The 22830-nt window shown below is 54.2% G+C and overlaps 1 protein-coding gene across 1 annotated transcript in view; it reads left to right on the plus strand.

The window, feature by feature from the left end:
- The first annotated feature begins 689 nt into the window (after nt 1–689).
- MLLT1 (MLLT1 super elongation complex subunit) overlaps nt 690–22830 on the plus strand; it is a 67089-nt gene continuing 44948 nt past the window's right edge. The window contains 3 exon segments of the mRNA XM_038567590.1: nt 690–749; nt 9807–9987; nt 17167–17249. Of these exon segments, the coding sequence (XP_038423518.1) occupies nt 738–749; nt 9807–9987; nt 17167–17249 (276 nt within the window). The 5' untranslated portion in view covers nt 690–737.

Consider the following 22830-nt stretch of genomic DNA (forward strand, 5'->3'; position numbering starts at 1 on the left):
AACTGAGACTCGCGGGGTAGGGGGGTTGGGGGGAGAGAAGCGAGTCGCCCAGGCTTTCCCCGCGGCAGACCCAGCGCTGGAGATTTACAGCTGCAGAGCCCCGAGCCCGGTGCGTGACACGGTAGCCGCAGGCGGGGCCAGGAGACAAAAGCGTTCCCAGGGCTCCCGCCCCGAGAGCGGGGAGCTCGAGCCGCCACCTCAGCGGGACCCCGCCGGGTTGCGGCCCCCGCCCGCGCCCCGGGCCGGCTGCGGCCACGAGGCAGCGCCCCCTGCGGGCCGCAGTGCGCAGGCGCGGCAGCCCGCCCCGCCCCCGCCCCCCTCCACGTGCGGCGCACACCTCGCGCTCCCCTCCGCCGGGCTCGCCTCGCGCCTCCCTCCCTCCCTCCCACCGCCCCTCCGGCTCCGGCTTCCCATTGGCTGGGGGCTTCGTCCCTCCGACCGCAGCCCGGCAGGCCCCCGCCAGGCAGGAAGTCCCGCCCCGCGAGCGCCCGTCCGCGCCGCCGATTCGCCCAGGCGGCCGTCAGTCGGGGCGGCGGGCCAGAGTCGGCGGCGGGGGCCCGCGGTCGGTGCGCGACCCGGCCTGGCGGCGGTTTCCGGTTCCGCGGGGCTGGCGGGCGGGCGGGCAGCCGGGAGCGGCGGCGGCGGCGGCGCCTGACAGACAATGAGGGCGGCGGGGCGGCGCTGAGCGGCGGCGGCGGCGAGCGACGCGGGCCCGGGGGCGGGGCGGGGCGCCAGCCATGGACAATCAGGTGAGGAGCGGCCGCGCCGCCCCAGCGCAGCCCGCCGCCCGCCCGGTCCCCTCCCTCCCTCCCACGGCCCGCCCGCCGGGCCCTCCTCGGGCCCTCCTCGGCCCCGGCCTCCCCGCCTACGCCCGGCTCCCGCCCGCCGCGCTTTGTGCTCGCCCGCCGCTCCCCCGGCCTTCCTGCGGGGCGGGGGCGCCCCTCCCCCACCCGCGACCCCGGCCCGGCGGGGGCGCCGCCGGCTTCCGCGGGGCCCCCCGAGACGCGCCCCCCGCCCCCGCCCCGCCCCGCCCCGGGGCGACCCCGTGCGATCCCCGGCCGGCCCCGCGCCCTCGGGGACGCTCCTCGGCCCCTGCGCCCGCCCCCAGCCCCCCGGGGCCCCGGCCCAGCCCAGCGTCCCCGCAGGCTCCCCTGGGCGCCCCGGCCCAGCCCGGAGAGCCCCGCCGCTGCCCCCGGGACCCCTCAGGCTCGTCACGTCTGGCCTGTGCCACCCTCCTTTGCAGCCTGGGCCTGTCTCCCTTGCCCTCGGGACCCCGCGCCCCCGAGTGGCCTCGCACTCCCGGCACCAGCACCCACCCTGCGGCTGCTGCTTCCTCAACCCAGTGGCCGGGGTCGGAATCCTCACCCCAATCCTGGGACCTCGGTGCAGCCTCCTGCTTCCTCAGACCTCGGCCCACCCGAAGCCGCCTCGTCCCCCATTCTCTTCCAGGACCGGGCGCCTTCTCTCCCCCTTGATCCTGCCACTGCCTTAGCCTGGGTGACCGTTTCCCCTGGAACTCTGGCTGGGGCCTGGGGTTTTCCCCACAGGGACCCAGGCCGGCGTGGAGCCCAGCGCCTCATCCCCGCAGTGGACGTGGGCTTGCTTCCTCAGGCACTTCTGACCCCGCACCCCCTGCTTGCTCGGTTCCCCCTGGTTTCCAGCGCTGGTCAGTCCCCCGGCCCCTAGTGCCTAAGGGGCTCTCTTTCACCTCCAGACGTCTCTCTCTAAGACCAGGCTCGGGGTGATGGGGGGGGGGGGGGCATTTCGTGCTCTCACCTGGAGCCCCCAAGCCCTTCATACACCAGATGCCTCACTCCCCTCAGCTTGGGTCCTCGTTGCCCCTGCAAGCCTGATTCACATTCCCCCCCTCATTTTCCCTCTGAGTCCAGGTCTCGGTCTGCCTCTTCCACCCTCAGCTGGCTTCCCTCCACAGACCTGCAGTTTCCCCAGCCCCCCTGTACCTCTCTCCTTGCATTCAGGGTCTCCCTCTTCCTCCCAGCATCCCCCAGCCTGACGCTTTGGCTTTCAGCCACCATCATATCCCCCAGCCTACCCCATATCCCTTCCTTCCCCAGCATCTTAGAGCCTTGCTCCAAACCCAGGGTGGTTCCCCAGCCTCCGTAAGCTCTCCCCATGGCCTCTTCCCTCTCCATCTGGAAACCCGGAGTCCCCCCTTCACCAGCTCTGCACAGTCTCCTTTTCAGTACCCTCATTCTTCCCCTCTCAAGCCCAGGACTGTTGTGGCCCCCAATACGGGGTCATTATTTCTTCATCCTTGCCTACTCCACCTGGCTTCCAGGGGCGCGAGGCCAGGAAAGGGCCGTGGTGTGGGGCAGTGGGGGTGGCAGCTGAAACCTGTAGTCAGCGAGGGCAGGTTGGGGCGTCCCTGGCTGCCGGCGCCACTGAGGCGGCTCTGTCTGCTAAGGAGCTGAGTGGCTGTGAGGTTTCAGGGGCGCGTGGGCAGGAGACCTCCCCTTGCCCATCCTGGTCACCTGTGGTGGTGCAGGATCATTGCGGCCTTTCTCTTGAGAAGTGGGGTAGAGTTTGCAGCTGTCAAATGGTGGATTTCTGTAGCGTGGTGTGAGTTCCCCTGAAGGGACAGAGCTCATTGCCTCCAGCCTGTACTGAGTTAAGAAAACAATATACCTTCAGCGTCCACTCTCATTGAAGCCCCTCTCCCCGCCGCGGGAAAGTCTTGTTGGGTATCACGCAGGCATAGGATGTCGCTCCTTCCTGTCACCCACCTGCCAGTCCACCGAGGAGGTGTCTTAGGCCCAAGTGGGTCTGTTCCCCTATGATTTGCTGAGCCCTGGCTGTTGGAGTGGTTGTCATTTATGTCAGTGGAATGGTGGGGGTAGGTGGCATTGTTGGCCGTGACCAAGGGAGAGAAGAGTCTTGCTTGAGTGGACTGGTGGTGATGACACTCGGGCTGGGAGAGTGAGATCCCCACTGCCCTGTGTGCAGCCGCTAGCACCTGTGGCTGTTTAAATTCAGATGCACCGGAATGAAAAAGTCAGTTTCTTAGTGGCACTAGCCACATTTTAAGTGCTCATTTACCACTACTGAGCTCTTGGCTGCGTTAATGGGCAGCTCAGAGAGAGAACAGTTCCATCACGGCAGAAAGTTCCATGGGGCAGTGCTAGTCTAGATCCTTGCAGAAGTATTTGCAAGTGAAACGGATCCCAAAGGAAAGTATGTGGCATTCTGTGGTCTGATTCTCTATTGCTGGTCGCCTTTCTGCCAGTCTGGGAGAGGCCTGGAAGCTCTATCCCTTCTTTACGGAGGTGACAGTCCCTGGAAGACAGGAGAGAATGGTGTCCTGTCACCCAAGTGGGTGAGTTGGCTGTGTGTGTTCCAGAATGACTTTGGTGCATGGAAAACACTTTGAATCCCCCAGAATCTTGGCTTTCCCTTTCTCCCCCGAAATGCTATAAACCTGTAAATGTCTCAGCCTGATGGGAAACAACAGGACTTTCCCCTAAGGGCCCTTTGCCCTGCTTGCTTTGGAAGGCTTTGATTCTCTTTACCTTCCTGCTGTAGTCTCTAGAACTTTCAGGCTTGGCTAAGAAGGGGGCCTGCATTTAGCTCTGGGCTCCCAACTTTTCTGCATTGAAATCCTTTCCACGTGACCAGGAAAAGTCTTTCTGGTTCCCTTTGCCCTGATTGTAACCCACCTATTTGATTCCCCCAACCCCCATCCTGTACTTTCAGATCATTGTCTGTGGGGTTTGTATTTTGGGGGAGTCATGGCTGGGAGGCATGGGATGGTGTGGAAGGAATGGGCCTGAGTAAAGACTGAGCAGATGGTGAGAACATGGAGAAAGGAGGATGGGCACAGTGTCTCTGGGCAGAGCGATGGCCTAGGTGGTGTCAGCATCTGGGTGGTGCACAGAAGTGTTGGGCCTGTCATCTGAGGTGGGCAGCTGTCCCACTGAATTGTGCATTTGAAATGATACTTGCAGATTCTCCCGAGTTCAAATGTGAGACCCATTGCTGTTGCTTGCCCATCCTCTGTTGCTCCAGAAGAGGAGGTTTGTTTCTGGTAGTGATGACCCATTTTACAGGTAGGGAAATGGAGGCTCAGGAGGGACCTGAGAGGATTCAGGACCAAGTGGGATTCCTAGGAAACTGTGTCCTTTTCCCAAACCTTGCGGAGAAACTGACTCTAGGGGAGGATTCTCCCCCTCTCAACTCTGAGACTAGCACTGGAAAGTTGACCCACCGAGTGGTTTGTCCTAAAGTTAATCCATTGTAAAGTACTTGAGGTAGGAACCGGAATCCTGTTCACCTTTATGTCCATCACTGTTTGTTTCTTTCTTTTTAAGATTTCTTTATGTATTTTAGAGGGAGAGAATGGGTGTAAGTGAGTGAACTGGGGGAGGGGGCAGAGGGAGAGGGAGAATGTCCAGCAGACTCCTCTCTGAGCGCAGGGCCCCATCCCACGACCCTGAGATCATGACCTGAGCTGAAACCAAGACTCAGACGCTTCACAGCGTAAGGGACTGAGCCACCCAGGTGCCCCGTATCCATCGTAGTTTCTAACTCGGAGTTTTGCACTTGGCTTTGCCAACTGTTGGTTACATAAAAGTAACTACAGATCGGTCACTTTGTAACCAGGCTCACCTGGCCTGCAGATGGATGCCTTTATTAGGGTTGTGCTCTTTCAGACATCTCCCAGCACAGCTTCCTAGAGAACTTTGGTGATAGGCAGTACACCATCTCCCTGTCTGTGGGCATGTGTGCAAATATACGTATGTAATAGGAACCCTGTCCAGGCAGGCTGGTAAGGGTAGTATTCCTGGGAACCCGAAAACGGAGGATTGGGGGTGTCCTTGCATATCTTCCTGGTCTGCACACTTATCTTTTGAGTTTCCAAGGAGACATTCATTGAGCCCCCTCTTGTCCCTTTGTCATGAGCCTTATGCCCTGGGCCAAAGGGACGAGGCCAGATGAGGAGTGCAGGTGCTGGCCAGCAGCCCCCTCTGTGTCACTCTTCAGAAGACCAAGGTCTCATGCAGGGGTTGTGATAGGTCCCTTGGCTCTGTCCCCACCTCTGGGTGAGCAGTCTTCTGCTTGAGAGGATTGTCACTGAGGGATAACCATCGTGTTCCCATCTTTCTCAAGTTCTGATCCAGTGCCTGCTCTTGAGAGTTTCGAGCTGGGTCTGGGGGAAGAAAGTTCTGCAAAGACTGTCTTATTTGATCGTGTGTTGCTGTCACTCTGTGGGGCCAGGACCGTTTCCCGTTTCTGTATGTGTGGACCATGTTGCCAGCAGCCCTGCCAGACACAGTGGCACTTGGCACGGCCAGTCTAGGCCGATGAGGGGAAAAGGCTCTTCGGTGTTCTCTCCTCCTGGGAGGGGAGGGAATTTGTTGTATCTGAGGGAATTAGATACAGTAGCCAAACTCCAGGCATAATTATACCACTTGGTAAAGTATGAATTCCCATGGGGAAATCAGGGCAATTCTTACAGATAAACTCATTGTTAAAGACCTGCCTTTGGGGGCCCAGGCCGAGGATAGGGTTCATGGCGTGTGGGAAGAATCTGATGAGGACAGGCCTTTGAAGCAGTGGAGCTATTGGAAGGAGCCTTGCTCACTCTGCCAGGTATTGGCCATTTGAGTCCACATTTGGGGGGATCTCTACTATTCAGTGAAGAAGGGCCTGGGAAGTGCCCTCCAGGGACCGTTTGCCTGGTTTGCAGGACTTAGGATTACCACCCTTGGGTTCCAGTTGATCTGGAGGAAGCAGTGCCCAGCTGAGGCCCTTAGGCCAAGCCTAACTGTCCCCCCTGCCCCCCCTTTTCCCCTCAGAGCCCTTGAGCTGCTCACTCTACATCTGCAGGTCTTCCAGATGATTTCCCAGAAGTAAAATAGTTAACTCTTTCCAGGGCACGTCTGGAATGTTGCCCCTTTGTCCACAGCTTTTGTTGGGGGAGTGGGTGGCAAACTGGTTCCCAGGGTGCTGGGACATTGCACGCACTCAGGCCGGGTCCCCTGGGCTACTTCCAGCCACCCACCTGGAGTCTGCGCAGAGCGCCTCCAAGCAGCAGGCGGGACAAGTGAGATGCATTCCTTCCAAGACGGTTGAGAGCTTAACCCAACTGGCAGTTAACCTCTTTATAAAGCCACACACCCTTCCTGGAGCAAAAGTTAACTGGTTTACTTCAATTCTTTGGTTCTAACGCGTGGGGAAGGAGTCCAGGTGGAGGAAGGCAGGAGGGGGGCAGAACCCGTGAACGTGGAATTGGCTTAGTTGTGCTAATAAATTATCATGACTTGACAAGTCAGAGTAGCTGGCAAGGGCTCAGTTTCTTGCTGGCCTCGAGTTCAAGTAGCTTAAATGTCTTACCGAATCAGTGATTTCTTCTCTAAGTGGCTCAGAATCTGTGTGATTCCCCCATCTTTATTTCTTGAAAGATTCATGCATTCGGGGGAGCATTCCTCTCCCCAGAGCAGCAGCGTCTGCTGTCAGTGGCCCCTCCGGGCTGGGGGGTGTCCAGGCTGAGTTGGCGCCAGCCCCCGGGGCATAGATGCTGCCCGGGCAGAGCTGTGGGCACGGTCTGCCAGCTGCCGAGATCACCCAGCGCCGCTTCCCAACCTTCCTGTTTACTTTGGCCTCTGGAGCGTTTTTTTGGCACTTGATCCTCTCCCTCTCCGACGGAACTGTGGTCTTCCATTCTTTCACAATAACTGCCCTGCCCCTTGTGTGCCCTGGGTAGGAGCCCCAGCTCATCAGAAATGCTGGGAAGGCAGCCCGAGTGGTGAATAGCAGACTCCAGGACACAGCGGCTAACTCCGAAGAACCAAAAGTCAGAGTCGTTTGCCGGTGTATGGTTGTGGTCAGACGCATTTAGTTCACCTGTAGCCCTCCCAGCAATCCAGGGAATGTCCCCTGATTTCTCAGTGTGAAGACAGGTGGGTGACCAAGGCAGAGTTTCTGTACCGCGTGTAAGGGCATCTGGGGATTGCAGTCCACTCGGGGGAACGAAAATACCATTCAGGTTCATTTACGTTGAACGTGGTCCATATGCAATGCTCTGCAGGTGGGTGCTTGTGGTTGATTTGAGCATTACTTGTTTATCCAGATGTTTAGTCCCTCGCCTCTAGCTTCTGGTGTGGTGTTTCCCCGTGAGCAGCCCGTCACCTGTCCCCGCTGCCCCTCCACGCCAGCACTCGGCATCGGCAGCGTCCCAGTGCCCTGGGTCTTGGGGTGAGCTTCCTTGTCTCTCCTCTATTCACTGTTTTTTTTCTTTTTAAGATTGTTAGCTTATCCCTCATGTCATCTCTATACCCAATGGGGGGCTCGAACTCATGACTCTGAGATCACATGCCGCATGCTTTGCTGACTGAACCAGCCAGGCTCCCCTCCATCCACTCTTAAGTCCTGCCAGTTCTCCCATTTCAGACTCGACTGAATCTCTTCTTCCAGCCACTCCCTCTGGTTGCCCCCGCGCAGGCTCGTTGTTTGTCCATCTGTCCTTTTTCTGCCTTCAGCGCTAAACTGTATACAATGGCCGGGGAATTTTTGCCTCAGATACTGTTTCCTTGCATCCATCATCTGCTTACAATCGACTGTCACTTCTGCTGTGTGGAATCTAAATGCTCCGTCCTGATCCCCACCCATCCCTCTGGTGGCCCCTGGACGCACCGAATCCCTGCTCTTTTCCCTGTGGAGCCCCACAGCGGCTGCCATCCTTGGCTGGGGGATCGCCTACCCCGTGGTTCACAGCTGCCCCCTCTGTGTGTAGAGCCTCCTGCCAGCTCTTCCGTATCCTGGGATCACCCTGTCCTTATCAGTGTCCTTACTGGCCCTTCCCTCTTGGAAAGTACCACTTAGAATGTGCTGATCCAAGAGGACTCTCTAGTTTAAACTCTCTGGTATTATTGACGCCTCGTGTATGGTGGTTCCAAAACAGAAGTAAAAGGACGAGCTAGATGCGGTCCCTGCGGAGGCAGCAGTGAGCAGCCAAGGAGCAGCAGGGTGGGGATGAAGTGGGTGCTGTGGACTGGATTGTACCCAGACTCCAGTGGAGCTTCTAAGGCATGCCACCAGCTTGGGGATGGTTTGTGTGTGTGAGCGCGCGCGGGCGCGTGTGCACCGCAGCACGTAAAACCTACATGTGGATGGCAGGATGCACTCTGACTTCAATACACTGAAAAAGTGAAAAAGGATGAGCATTTCAGGCTTGAGGAAACAGGTGGGAAATGGGGGGTGCGCTGAGGGTTTGGACTTTATTCTGAAGGAGTGGTGAGCCCCTGAAAGCCAGACCAGCAGAGCCATAGTTGGTGTCTGTCCTTTCCTGGCAGTGCCTGAGGGTGAGGAGGAAGGGTGGACGCCCGTGGTGGGGTCTGTTCCCTGGGGGAGGAATCACAGAAGAGGCAGGAGGACACACAAGGTCAGCTGGGGAGAAAGAGGGTCCAAAGGACAGCAGGCGGTCTGGCGGGGGCGGCGGGGAGGGTGGCTCCTGGAGGGGGAGCTTTGTGGGGAAGTGTGGGCTGCGCTACCCAGCAACTTGCTCTTGGCTGCCTCAGCACTTAGGAACAAGTGTCCACTTGGCCTCCGCTTTCTTTGTAACATTCTTGCATTTGATACTAGGTGTCAGGCTGTATCTATGAGAAGCCTGGGGAGGATCTTACAGACCCCAGTGGATGTTGACAGTGGGTTCCCTGTCAGTGGTTTTGGCCCACCTAGGCGTTGTGAGTGCCTTGAAAGTTTTGTGGCTTTGTGTTCACTGGAGTAGAACTGGCACGAGCTATGTTCCATTTCAGGCACAGCGTCACGCACGTGTGTAATGAAGGGAGCCTGACTGCCGAGGCGGCGGGTCCACCTGGGACCTGTCCCCATGTGGCTTCTTCCTGGTGCCTCCGTTCTCACCGTGAACCACCATTCTGCTTTTAAAACTGAAAGCCAGTGTCTGTGTGGTCTCTGGTGACCCCGAGGGTCTCTGGTCTCCAGAAGCATTCCATGGGGCAGAGGAGTGAACACGCTTTAATCGAGGAGCTTGGGTGACTTGACCAGGGAGGGGAGATGGCAGAGGGGCTCAGGGAGCAGGCCCCCAGGGGACACACACTTGCCCTCGAATCCCGGCCCTACTCCCTACCAGCTGACTGTGTGCGGCTTGGCAGCGCGATCCTGGGGCCTTAGTTTCCTCATTTGTAAAATGAAGTAACTGCCCTCTGGGTCACACTGGGAGAGTTGTATTCAGAGAGCTCTTGGTGAGGATTCCAGCTCCGGACAAGGAGCCACCCCCAAGAGTCAGATGTCAGAGCAGAGCCAACAGATTGTGAGCAGGATGGTCTCCAGTAGTGACAGATGCTAAGGATATAACGATGCGACACAGAGTAACGGGAGTGGTGGTGGGTGCTTTCATATTGCATGGCCAGGGGTCTTCCCAGAGGAGGTGACATTCAAGCTGAGACCTCAGTGACAGGAAGGAGCCAGCCCCAGAAATGCCTAGGGAAAGAGCACCTGAGGCTGAGGGAACCACAGGTGCCAAGGCCCTGAGATAGGAACGAGCAGGGCTTGTTGGAGGGACAGTGGGGAGATTGTCTGACTGGGATAGAGGATGAAGGGGAGGATGGGAGGAAGTGCAGGGCCTCCAGTGGGCAGGCTGGGGAGAGGGGGCCTGCCAAGCAGCTCACATGGAGCCTGGTCCACTGGAAGCTGTGGGTTGGGAATCCCATGGCTGTGCTCGAGTCTTCATTTCTTGCGGTCAGCATTGACCGTAGGTGATGGGTGGGACAGCTCACAGTCCCCTGCTCTGGGCTCCTCATTGATCTGTGCCTGCCTCTGTCTCCCTCCAGTGCACTGTCCAGGTCAAGTTAGAGCTGGGACACCGTGCCCAACTGCGCAAGAAGCCCACCACGGAGGGGTTCACCCACGACTGGATGGTGTTTGTCCGTGGCCCCGAGCAATGTGAAATCCAGCACTTCGTGGAGAAAGTGGTCTTCCGGCTGCATGACAGCTTCCCCAAGCCCAAGCGAGGTGAGTGCCCCAAGCCCGGCGGGACCGAGTGTTGTGACATAACGCATGTGTCATCATTCCTTGAAAGGCTTGTTTCCACCCCCTCCCTGGGACCAGCCGGGCCGCACTCTGAGCCGCTGGCTTGCACCCCTCTCCACGCTGGCGGGGAGGTACCCAGCCAGGATGCAGCCCTTCTCCGACCGTAACATAAAATGGTTCTCCTCCCTCCATTCTGCTTCTTCAGCTGAAGAGCTCATTGTAGGGAAAGCCCAAAGGAGTTGGTGACTGTGCCTTGTGTCATTGTTTAGACTTGGGCTCTGAGAGACATCCAGAGAACATAGCCAGTGGCCAGTGGGTGGGAAGGGCCACTTACTCCCACCTGGTGAGTAATCAGGAGATTGCTTATTGGGCCGACATTTGATGAGAGATGCCGGTTTAAGAATTCGTGATATTTGGGGCGAAAAGCATGAAGGTTCTTATTTCCCTGCCGTCTTGTTTTCTGTGTCTTCCGTCCCTGCTCCACCCCTCAGACCACTGTCGGTTGAGCAGCACTAAGTGCTTCCTACCTATATCCCGCACAGGTCTCCGTTACCTGTGGCCCAGTAGTCTGATGGGGTGGAGAGGTGGTGGGGGGGATGGTCACAGAATCCTTCCTGGGGAATTGGGAATGAAGTTGGTGACCTTCCCGGTAGCTATTTGGGGGCCGGGGCCGTGTCTGCTTTTCTTACCATTGAGTCTCCCAGGTGTCTAGTAAGTCGTTTTGTGGATGGATGTGTTGATAAAGGAGAGAAGGACTTTTTTGCTGGAAAAGTACTTCAGGGCGGGGAGAGAGGCTGCTGAGTTCTCCACCCCAAGTGCTGGGGGCCTTGGGGCCATGGGGATTGAGCAGGAGCAGGCGTGGATTGCCTCAGGCTGAAGCAGGAGCACAGCGTGGGATCCCCTGGGGGCCTGTGCCTGTGCCAGCAAGTGGCTTGTGGTCTGGTGGGGAAATGACGTCTGTTACACATGGAGAAAGTTCTGGTTCACAAGGGACAGCAACTGGAGATTCCTAGCTGTGTGGTAGTCATTTCTTTTCCTTCCGGTTTCTTCCATTAGCTCTCAGCTATTCCCTTCCCTTATTTCTTCTTCCTTGGGTCTTCACCTGGGCTCCTTTTCCTTCCTTCCTTCCTGAGTGTCCTGGAGGAGAGCAGCTCTGATTTCTACAACAACAGATGTCTGTAAAGCACTTTTAATAGTAATAATCCGCAGTGCTTACTGGGTGCTTCCTGCTAAGTTCTCCTGTGCGTGGTCCCTGTTTGGTCTCCCTCCAATGCCCTGACAGTGGAAGACAGGCTCCAGAGGGCCCACTGCACAGCCTGTGCTTTAAAGCAGGATCTGCACACTGGCCTGGGGGCTGGGGCACCCGGTATGCCCATTCGCTCAGAGGTATCCACCTTCTGGCGAGGCTGCCTTCCTAGGCGAGGCCTCTGTGCCGCCTTTGGCATGTTCCTCTCCAGTTCTTCACTGTCGCCCTCACCTATCTCCTCTCCTTCTCTCTGGCGTGGCCCCAGGGTGATGGTTCCATCCAGCTTTGTCCTCACCCCACCCTGCCTGGGCCAGTAGCCGAGTAGCCACCAGAAGTAACACACACAAATGGCAGTTTGTGTGTATCATGCAGTTGCTGTCTGCCACGTGCCATGTTTGTGACAGCCCTGGGGCCTCCCAGAATCCCTGCAAGGTAGATGTGTTCACTGAGGTTCAGAGAGGCCCCATAACCGGCTGTGGTCACATGGAAGCGGCACACGCTGAGTTCCAGGTACCTCGGAAATGGGGTGGTGAGTGGGGGCGCTCTCTGAATGTGCCAGTTTGGGGGCAGAGGTGTGATCCATAGCTGAAGCATGCTGATTGTGAAGTCTGGGAATGCGGACACCTGTATGCTGAGAGCAGCTGCCCCAAGTGTGCTGAATAGTGAACACTACCGTATCGGTGACACTCACCTTGCCAGTTGTCAATGAGACATGGATTGGGTTAAAGAGAGAGTGAATTTCATACAGGTCTCTCTTAAATTACACTTGATGTACTTAAAAAATGTTTTTTAAATCAAACATGTGCTCACAACAAACCCAGCAGGAGTGTGGAGGGCAGGAAGTTTCCCTTCCTGTCTCACACTGGCCCTGCTGCCCTGGGCTCTCAAGTCCTTTTTGGGTGTCTCCTTCCCCAACATCTTTGAGTAGTGGAAGGAGATTTGCTACTTACTTCTTGATTTTCCAAATCAAAACCATGTTTTTAACTTCCCAGCTCTGTCCTAAGCCCTCCCTCTAGCGTCTCTTCTTTCGTTTTGTAGGTGAGTGACTTGTGTTCAGTGATTATCTTTGTGACTTTGAACAAGGAGGCAAACCTGCTGGCCTTTTGGATCCTCCAGCGGGGGCTCCCATCACCCTTTGAGGAAGACCTCTGGCTGCTGCTGGCTCTAACTCACGGTTTCTTTGCTCAGCCACCCACATGCCACATGCTTCATGGCCTTTTTCTTTTCTTTCTTTTTTTTCCCTCTTTAGCCCCATCTTAACATATTATACACGTTACTCATCTTGTCCATCTTCCTTCCTCCCCCAAGTGAGAGATTTATGTCTTGCTATATGCAGTTTGCTGCTGTGACCCTGGTGTTGAAAGGATACAGTAGGTGCTTACTAAATATTTATTGAGTGAATGAATGGCTTTTCCAGCCTTGTCAACTTTTGTCCATGCTTTGTGACTTTCCACCTCAAAGAGAAGACCTAAACACCCCTGTCTTTCCTTGAACCTTACACCCCTCCTTTTGGGGGTTATACTTCTGCTCCCAGATTAGGGGTTAATTCTAGAAGTTGGAAACCAACTGCGCTGTTGATTCTGTTCCCTGTTAGGCTGGTCATGTTGCTAGCATTTCTTTCACCCTCTGAGCTCCAGGCCACCCAAAGGAGAATACTCAAGGTCACATCAAGGTCAGATGGGTCCTTTTTAATCCTTCTTGGTTAAAATTATTCCTATTTACTTTGCCTCATGTTGGGGCTATAACTTTAAGTAATTTGCTTCTCTCTTTTTTTTCTCCTTGTGGTGTTCTTTGACGTCCGAAGAGCCTCACTGTTTTCACATCCTCTCAATCATTTCCTTTATTTAGTGGAGTTTTGGAGTTTTTTTCTTCCCCCTCCTGGATATTTCATTCTGGTTCTCTTTATCTTCCTTCTCTAATTAGGATTGACAGCTGTCAAAGCCACCTCTTTAGCCATTATCCTGGGACTTTATTGGTCTCCTGGGGGGATTTATCTATTACCCTATGTTTTGGCTTATTGCTTTACTAGAGGAATTTCTAAAGTAATATCCCAAGAGACTAATTATTTAAGCAATTTCTGAAGAGAGACACATGGGAAATAAATTCTGACTTCTAGTACATTGGAGAGAGCCATTTATTTGGGTCTCTTACTTGACTGACAGTTCGGTTGGGTATAATATTTTAGTTTGAGACTTGCTATCACTGAGAACTTTAAAATACTGCTTCATTGTCTTCCAAGGAATCCAATGCTTCTGGGTTTTGATGGTACTGCAGATGACCTCTTTAGTTTGTTTACTTTTCTCTAGAAGCACTAGGATATTTTTTATAAGCATTGTCTCTGAGGTCTTTTTGTTGTTCTTAATGTTGCTGTTTGGTGTGCTTCATTTTTAACTCTGAAAAGTTTTCTTCCACTTCTTTGACAATTTCTTTCTATTTTTTCTTTTTTTCTTTCTGGGATGCTTCTTACTTAGCCACCCCCCCCCCCCCATGCTTAAATCTTTTCATTTGTAAAACAGAAGCAATTGTTTGTCTCGCAAGGTTGTCCTAAGGAATAATGCATTAATATGTATAAAGTGCTTAAGAACAGTGCCTGGCATACAGTTGGTGCTTTATAAGTATTAGCTGCTGTTACTATTTGTTTAATCTGAATTGTTTCTTTACATCTTCTCCTTTAAAAATGTGTCTTTTTGCACTGTGTCCTGGGAGGTTTCCTCAACTTTACTTTCTAGTCTTTCTTTTGAGTTATAAAAGTACTTTTGTAAGTACTCTGACATCCAAGAGCCTTTTCCTACTCTCTAACTGGCCTTTTAAAAATATTTTGTTTTTATTTGTTGGGCATATCTTGGATCTGAGGACATTGGCTCTAGCTTGTTGTTTTTTTCCCCTAAGTTCTCATGTGTTCTCCTGTTTCTTTGGGCTCTTTCCTGCAGTTGGGAACCCTCACTGAGAGCTCTTTGTAAGGCAGGGTAGGTTTTGTTGACCAGCGGGCTTCTGGTTTAGGGAGTGGACCCCCCAATTTCAAGATGAGGTCATCAGAAGGAAATGATCTGTGATGTGAGAGGATCAGTGTGGCTGGATCTAGGACCCGAGGCCAGGCTGGCAAGAGAAGAGGCTGGTCATGACGAATCACCTTGCAACACCCTTGAGGGGCTTGAGATTGGTCCTGAAGGCAGTGGGGACCATTGGGGACATGGTCCGGTTCACAGTTTAGAATGATCATTACAGCTGCCTCTGCAGAAGATACCCAGGAACGAGCCTGAGGCAGTGTAGCCAGTGAGGTGCTGGGTGGTAACACATGTGAGAGGCAGGGTGTCCAGGCTGGAGCAGAGGCATAGGGTGTCGGGACGGTGGGTGCTTCCCAGAGTGTTTTGGAGGTAGATGTGATAGCACTTCACGACAGGTGAGCTGGGGGAGGGAGGAGTCAGGGTGGCCTTGGATCCTTTGGTGGGGGGGTGGGCAGTCCTGAGCTCTGGGATGCTCAGAGATGCAGGTTTAAAAGGGGGGATAGGAGGTGGTTTGGGGTGCACAGCCTCCACAGGAGGATGTCTGAGGAGCAGAAGGAGACTGCCTGGAATAGAGATTGGCTGTTGACCTCACCTGTGATAGTGTTCCTAGGCCACCTGGGTTTACTACCTGTTGACTCAGCTTGTTGTCCTGGAGGCAGGGCTGCTCCTTACTTCTACGTGAGCTGACCATCAGACTGAGGGTGGTGACATCCAGAGTAAGCCAAGCCTGTCCTTGTTCCTCTGTCCTCACTCTGGCACCTGACACTGCCAGATGTAGACAGTGCCAGAGTGGATGAATGGATGCAGTTACTGCTGTATTTGGTAGCAATAATAACTCACATATATTCCCTGATGTCAGGTAACAGTGTTCAGGGTGCTGGACAGAGGCAGCCAGGGACACCACTGGCCTCCAGGAGGCTATGCTGTGTGCTATGGCATATCCTGGGGCCGTTTTGGGAGCCCCTTCCCCCCTCCGCCGATACCTGGTGGGGAAGTCAGTCCAGTTGAGTAAGTCTCACATACCAACGGTGTACAAGGTCCTGCCCCCTCAGGAAGTGTTTGCTGTGGCTGGGTGTGGGGACTGGCAACTAGAGGGCCCAGTGAGCACACTGCTGGGGAGCTGGTAGCTGGCCTCCAGCTCAACTTTGAAGGGAGCAGGGTCTTCAGCTGGAGAGGGTGGGATGGGGTGGAGGGAGCCTCAGACAAGGTTCCAGGAGCCAAGGCCAGCTCACAGCCCTGCGGCTGTCCTGTGGCACCAGACTGCCCTGGTCAATGAGACCAGAGGGGCTCCTGAAGCCTGAGCCACAAGCTGGTCCCTTTCTCCCTTGTGGTTTGCAGACTGGGGTCCCGCACAAGACTTTTCAGTTGGCCCTGCCTTTGAAGGTCCCTAGTTATTCCAAACCTACCCTGTTGGCCAGTTTTGTTGGGACAGATGAAAGTCATGAGATCTTTAACGTGTGATACTGGATGAGGTACCTCAGAGCTGAAAAGATTCTTTTCAAAGAAAAACCTTACACCATTTTAATTTGTAAAAATCCTTTTTCATTATGTTCCATGCACTGTTTTCCAGCAGTTTCCAGCCCACTTAAGAATTACCTGACTGGTGCAGACATGTGCTTAATGGTTTTTCACGATTGGCAGGATGTTTTCCTGTCTCCCAATAGTGATTGCCTCTGGAGAGGGAGAGGTGGAGGACCAGGGGAGCTGACTTGTACTGCTCTGATTTTTCTTTTTCTTTTCTTGTTTTTTTTTTTTTTTTTTTTTTAAGATTTATTTATTTATTTATCATAGACAGAGAGAGAGAGAGAGAGGCAGAGACACAGGAGGAGGGAGAAGCAGGCTCCATGCCGGGAGCCTGATGTGGGACTCGATCCCAGGACTCCAGGATTGCGCCCTGGGCCAAAGGCAGGCGCTAAACCGCTAAGCCACCCAGGATCCCCTTTTTTTCTTTTTTAAGATTTTATTTATTATTTATGAGAGACACAGAGAGAGAGGCAGAGACATAGGCAGAGGGAGAAGCAGGCTCCTCCCAGGGAGCCCGATATGGGACTCGATCCCAGGACCCCAGACTCACGACCTGAGCTGAAGGCAGACGCTCAGCCGCTGAGCCACGTAGGCATCTCTGATTTTTCCTTTTTTTTTTTTTTTTTTCAGAGCAAAAACTTCTCTTTTAATATGTAGAAAACTTAGTTTACTTAAAAGCAGGAGAACAGTGTCTTCCTGACAGCATGCGTAGCAAAACATTGAGGTTCATTCTGGAGGGCGTGGTTGCTAGAGGTCATTTTACTTGTACTTTGCTGTTCTTTTCAGTTTCATTTTTTTTTTTCTTTTTTTAAATCTCTGGGGTTAACAAGTCTCCATTCAGTCACTTGGGAATGCCTTTGTTAGGCACTAAAATGGAACCCCGGAGAGTCCCAGCAGAGACTCATCATCTCCCATCTCCCCGTGTCTGTGTCACTGGCACCCAGCTGGGCCTCTGTTCCAGTATTTGAGTGAGCAGTGGCAGGCAGTGGATGCTGTCCTCTCTGCTGGGGGTGCTGGGGCCCCACGGGGTCTGGCACCTTACCCGAGTTATGCTCACTGCCCTGATTCGGTTGAACTTGTGCGGCCTGTGGCTGGCAGTGGCTCCTCTGTCTTAGCTAGTCTCAGGCCCCTTCCTGCACCCCTCAGTGGCTTTCCTCCTGTGGCGGGGTCACCTTTCTCCTGCTCTGCTCCTTCTCTGCCCTGCGGTGCTTCGAATTCCATGGGATTCGACACTCCCAGGGGGAGCTGGCCTCCTGAAAAGCCAGTCCTGTGAGGCCAGCTGAGCCCCCGAGAAGAGGCACGGAGGGGCCACCAGTTTACTGCTGCTGGCGGCTGGGCCTTGGAATGTGCGGGAAGCTGATGATGCATTTTTCCCTTTCTTTTTAGTGTGCAAGGAGCCCCCTTACAAAGTGGAGGAGTCGGGTTACGCTGGCTTCATCATGCCCATCGAGGTGTACTTCAAAAACAAGGTAGGATCCTGGAATAGCAGCAGTTAGAAGGACACACAGTTCACAGAGGGGGAGGTCGAGCCAGGGATGCATGTTGGAATCACTCGGCGCAGACATTGGGTAGTGTGCTGGCTCCATGGAGTGTGGTGTCCATCTCCTGTGAAAGGTGGGGCTGGGGAACTGGCCTGCTGGGACAGCGGTGGGGAGTGCAGGCGGACATGGCCTCCCACTCAGTTGCCCTGTAGGTGTGTGTCAGCCATGACATGCCGCGACAGGGCCAGGTTCTGTGGATGGTCTCAGGGGCTTAGTCACCGGGCCAGAAGCAGTGGCCAAGATGCAGGAATTACGTAAACGTCCAGTGGTAGGCCAGTGATTAGATGTGTTTATGGTGCATCTGTACAGAACCTTCAATGACCTGGGGGGGTGGGGGTGGGGGGTTAATATTGTTGAGTGAAAGAAGTAAGCTTATGTATATTATTCATAGAGAAAAGGGATTGGGTCCACCAAAAATGTTAAAAGGGTAATCTAGGTGGTAGGATTGTAAGGGGTTTTTGTTTTATTTTCTTCCATGTGTTTTTTTTTAAACACAATGTGTGTGTGTGTGTGTGTGTATATATATATATATATATATATATATATATATATATATATTTACATGTGTTTTATTTTGTCTGGGCTGCTATATAAACAACAGAAATTTACTGCTTACAGTTCTGGAGGCTGGGACGCCCTATATCAGTGTGACCACTCAGCGGGGGAGGGCCCTCTCTGGGTCACAGACTTGCTCTGTCCTCAGGAGGTCTGTGTCGGGTATTATTATTATTATTATTATTACTGTTAATTTATTTGAGAGAGAATAAAAAAACATGAGTGGGGAGAGGGACAGAGGGAGAAGCAGGCTCCCCACTGAGCAGGGAGCCTGACCCTGGGATTATGATCTGAGTCAAAGGCAGACGCTTAACTGACTGAGCCACCCAGGTGCCCCAGTCTCTTCCTTAACACTCATCCCATTTAAGAGGGCTCTACCCCCAGGACCTGATCACCTTCTGAGGTCCTACCTCCTCATTCCATCACCTCCTGGAGTTAGGACTCCACATAAGGAATTTTACGGGTCACATTCAAACCATAGCATTTTTTTTTTAAAGCCCAGGGATTAAAATAAAACAAAAACAAAAAAAGAGCCTTTCTGGAGCCTGCCTCTGCTCCTCACAGGCGCCACCAAGAGGCCATGGTGAGCTTTCCTGGCTCAGAGATGTGCTTTTCCATAGGCACAGTTAGACTGCAGGCAGCTCTGCCTTGTTTTAGGAAGGAGAGAGCTCCCTGGGAGGCTAGCTGATGCCACCACTTGCCTAATGAGTCCCTTGTTTATACCTGGCTCTTCTGCAAACCACCAGGCAGCAAGGGCCTGTGGGAGTGGTGCTCAGGTGTGCTAACCTACTGGGAGCCGAGTGCCATTTCGCTAGTATAACTCAGTGGGATTTGGCTGTGGCCCGTCTTGGGCCCAGGTCACAGAAGCCTGGATCACCCCGAGACTTTTGGGGGAGAAGACCCCAGGCCAAGGGAGTGGCCACTCTTGAAAGAGGAGGCCAGCCTGTGTGTGGGGCAAAAGCTCCATGTCTCTTCAGCAAGGGCAGAGGAGGAGAGGAGAGACCACCCTGCTGGGACTGGGGCTGGGCCCGGGCCCTGCAGCAGGCAGTAGGGCAGTCTTCCGAAGTCCAGCCTGGGGAGGCCTCTCAGTGCTCCAGGAGCATGGAAGAGGGGGTAGGGACTGTGGAGGTGGGACTCCTGCTGGGGTGAGTCTCTAGGCAGGTGTCGCTGGCCTCTTAGCTCCCTGGGGGGGAGCCTGTGCTGGGAGGGGACAAAGGCAGCCTGCTGATGGCTGGGGAGCTTGAGTCCATTTGCAGAAAGCTCTTGGTATTCATGTGCACTGGTGTTCTGAGGGGCAGCTGGTGTGGGACAGCTCATTTCTGGGTTAACTAGATTCATTCCTTTGAGGTTTAGAAGCAGTTTGGGGTCCCCCAGGCCAGCAAGGCCTTTATGTTTCCTGAGACCTGTCTGCTCTCTGGTCCCTGACACACAGACCTTCCTCTCTCTACTGGGAGCTGTGTTTGCAGCCATCTGGGCACTGGTGGCACCCATGCAGCTTCCTGGTATCCCCTAAGGGCCTGCCAGGAGGCTGGGGCTGAGCCCAAGGGAGGAAGTCCCGCACAGAGGCTGTGCATGGCTGCATCAGTGGCACTGGCTTGTGGAGCCCTTTCTCCTGGCCCAGGGACCCTTGCTGCTGTCCAGGTTTTCTCTCGAGTTGTTGGCAAGAGGCAGGAGCACTTGATGCCTGTGCCTTAGCTGGCACCTGTCCTGTGGTGGTTTCTATGGCCTCTGTTAGTGGCTGTCGCTGCCCCAGGCCTCCAGCCGGCTGGGGGATGCTGATCAGTTTCACGTACCCCCCACAGAAGGCACGGCAGCTCGGAGGGGTCTTGGGGACCATCCAGACCCTGTTCCAGCTTCTTGGCCATGAGCCGCACGGAGCCTTCTGGGGCGCTCACCCTCTAGAGGAGGGGTAGTGCTCAGCGTTGGGCAGGGAGGCAGCAGCCCCAGCCCTTACTGCCTCACCCCTCACCTCGCCTGCAGAGTCTGCTGCTGGAAGCCCCACCTGGGCCTAGGGGCTGCTTTCTGTCTTCCCTGGGCTCTGTGGGGGCTCGTGGGCGCCTGCAAGGACTGCTCCATCGGGGCTGCCAGTCACTACAGGACACAGAAGCGTTGGGTTTTTTTGTTTGTTTTTAGCTTCATTGAGGTGTAACTGACAAAATCATAAGACATTTAAAGTGCAGCACGTGATGATTTGGCAGTTGCATACATTTGTAAGAGGATTTTCCCCATTGTGTCAACTAACACATCTACCACCTTTTGTTGGGTGGGGGTAGGGTGGGGGGGACACTTAAGTTCTACTCTTTCAGCAAATCTCAGGTAATGGTAAATTACCAGCTATAGTCGCCATGTTACACATCAGATCCTCAGACCTTATTCATCCTACAGCTGAACATTTGCAGCCTTTCACCAACCTCTCCCCACTGCCTCTGATAACTACTTTCTACTCTTTCTAGAATTTTTTATTTTTTAGGTCCCACATATAAGTGATACAGTTGGTGTCTGTCTTTCTCTGTCTGGCTTATTTCACTTAGCATAATTTCTCCAGGTTCATCTGTGAAGGATTTTCTTCTTCAAAATTTCAAGCCCATTGAGATTTCCCAAGGTCCAAATCCCAAGCCAAATAATATTCCGCTGTTTGTGTGAGCGCTTGCCACATTTTCTTGATCCATTTATCCTTCAGTGGGTACTTAGGTTGTTTACCAGAGCAGCATTTTTTTCTGATTTTGAGGCTCGAGCCAGGCCCCTGTGTCTCCAAGCCCCTCAAGATTGCTGTGGACTGAGCCCCAGAGAGAGTGTCTCCTGCTCCAGCTTACACAGCAGGTTGGCGGAGAGCCGAGGTGGCCCAGCATTTCCTCCCTTCTGGCACGTCCACTACCTGGGATTTTATGAAGTGAAGTTCACCTCCCGACGCCAGGAGATCATTTCAGTGATTAAGAACACTTGTCGGGATCCCTGGGTGGCGCAGCGGTTTGGCACCTGCCTTTGGGCCAGGGCGCGATCCTGGAGACCTGGGATCGAATCCCGCATCAGGCTCCCGGTGCATGGAGCCTGCTTCTCCCTCTGCCTATGTCTCTGCCTCTCTCTCTCTCTCTGTGTGTGACTATCATAAATAAAAAATTAAAAAAAAAAAAAAAAAGAAAAAAAAGAACACTTGTCCCAGAGAAGAGCCGCTTCTCTCCCTTTTTATGTTTTGGTCTGCGTGGGAACTGCACGTGAGAGCGGCCCTCCAGGCTGAGCTACCCTGTGTGTATCGAATCTCAGACCACGTATCTGAGGGTGGCCAGGGAGCTCTTGGAGGGAGAATCAAGTGCCTGACCTTTGCAGTCCTCTGGCTTGGCAGGTGGCTTTGTGGGGCTGGCTACGTGTTCGGGGTGTTTGGGTGGGCGTGGTTGGCGCTGTTTATTGAGACCCCCTTCTCAGCCTTGTGCGGTGGGGGAGACCTAGGCCAGCCACATGCAGAAGCCCCAGGTGTTATGAAACCCAATTTGCAGATGCAACCTGCGCACCCCTGGAGGAGCCACAGGGAAGGTCTCCACCCTGGGCCACTGCGTCTCAGGGTCTTGTAGTGCTCTCTTGAGCCCTGCAGCCGGACTTCCATACTGAGTTCCCAAGGTTCCACCCCTCCGTCCTGCCCCTGGTGGGGAACAAAGGGAATTCCTGGTGAGCCTTTGGCCGTAGGACTTGTCCCTCCTGGGCACAGCACCCTCACCTATACTGGGGCATCGAAGAGGAAGCAGAGAGGACCCCTCTGAGGGTGTTCTAAATCCCTGTGTGCTCTTTTCAGTCCAGTCAGGATCCCTGGACTTTCTTACTTGGAGTGAGCAGGCATATGTGTGTGTGTGTGTGTGTGTGTGTGTGTGTGTGTGTGTGTTGCAAGGGCAGGGTGGACCCAGTGCCCCTGGAGCTTCTAGTCCCAGCTCTTTGCCCTCCCTGGCATGCCGCCACTTCCCCAGGTGCCCCTTTAGAGGGCGCACGTGTGCAGCTCACCACCCTTGTGTGTCCAGCAATCCAGGGTGGCCTCTGGTTCAAGTTAAGAGGTTTTGTTGGAGTCTGGTTTCTTGAGGTACAATTTACTTAACAGTATGGTTCTCTCATTTTAGGTATCGTAGGTTTTTAAAATTTCGGCTCGTGTTTCCATTTGAAATCTGTTGGTGCACAGCTGTTTTTTCTGTTTAAAAAAAAAGGGGGGGGAGATCCTGTTCCTTGGTGTTGACTTGTCTGACCGATTCCTGTAGAGGCTCATGTGCCTGGGGCAGCAGTGCCTCTGTGAGCCTGAGTGCAGAACTGCAGCATGTTCTTACTCAGGACAAATGCTGGACTTCTCTGTTCCTGGAGGAGGTTTTGCCCCCAGAGCTCTAGAGGGCGGCCCTGCACTGGGAAAGCCCAGGAAGGCAGGCCTGCTGTGGGAGGGGCCAGGGACTTGTGAGTCCAGCAACACACAGGTCCTGTGGGGTGTGTGCCCTGGGCCAGGTGCTCTGCTAAGCAGGTGCTTACTGAGTCTCCAGAGGAGGCCTGGCGGGAGCTGATCTCCCCAGTCTCTGGAGGAAGGAGCTCCTGGATAGCCGGTCACTTGGTGAAGGCCACGCAGTAATTGGCAGACTGGGATTCGAGCCAGCAGAGCCTGTGATTGTGTATGTACACCTGTTACATACATACCCCAGACAGGCATGACCTAGGGCGTCCGCTGGTCACAAATCCTGGTGTTTGCTTACATCTGGGGGACAGGGCCAGTGTTTTAGGTATTGTGTTCTGCAGCTGTCTGAATGCAGGTCCCTGTTTTTGAAGTTTTGTGAAAATCAGACAGTTGTGGGGAAGTGAACACCAGTTCTCTGCAAAAGGAGCTTCTATAGGTTTAGAGTACTGGTTGAAGCAGGGGCATTATGAATGGATCTCCTGATGGCTTTTCCACCCTGACTATAGGCAAGAGTTGCATTTGGTTCTTCAGCTGTAGGTG

Source organism: Canis lupus, chromosome 20, assembly GCF_011100685.1.
Source record: "Canis lupus familiaris isolate Mischka breed German Shepherd chromosome 20, alternate assembly UU_Cfam_GSD_1.0, whole genome shotgun sequence".
NCBI lineage: Eukaryota > Metazoa > Chordata > Mammalia > Carnivora > Canidae > Canis > Canis lupus.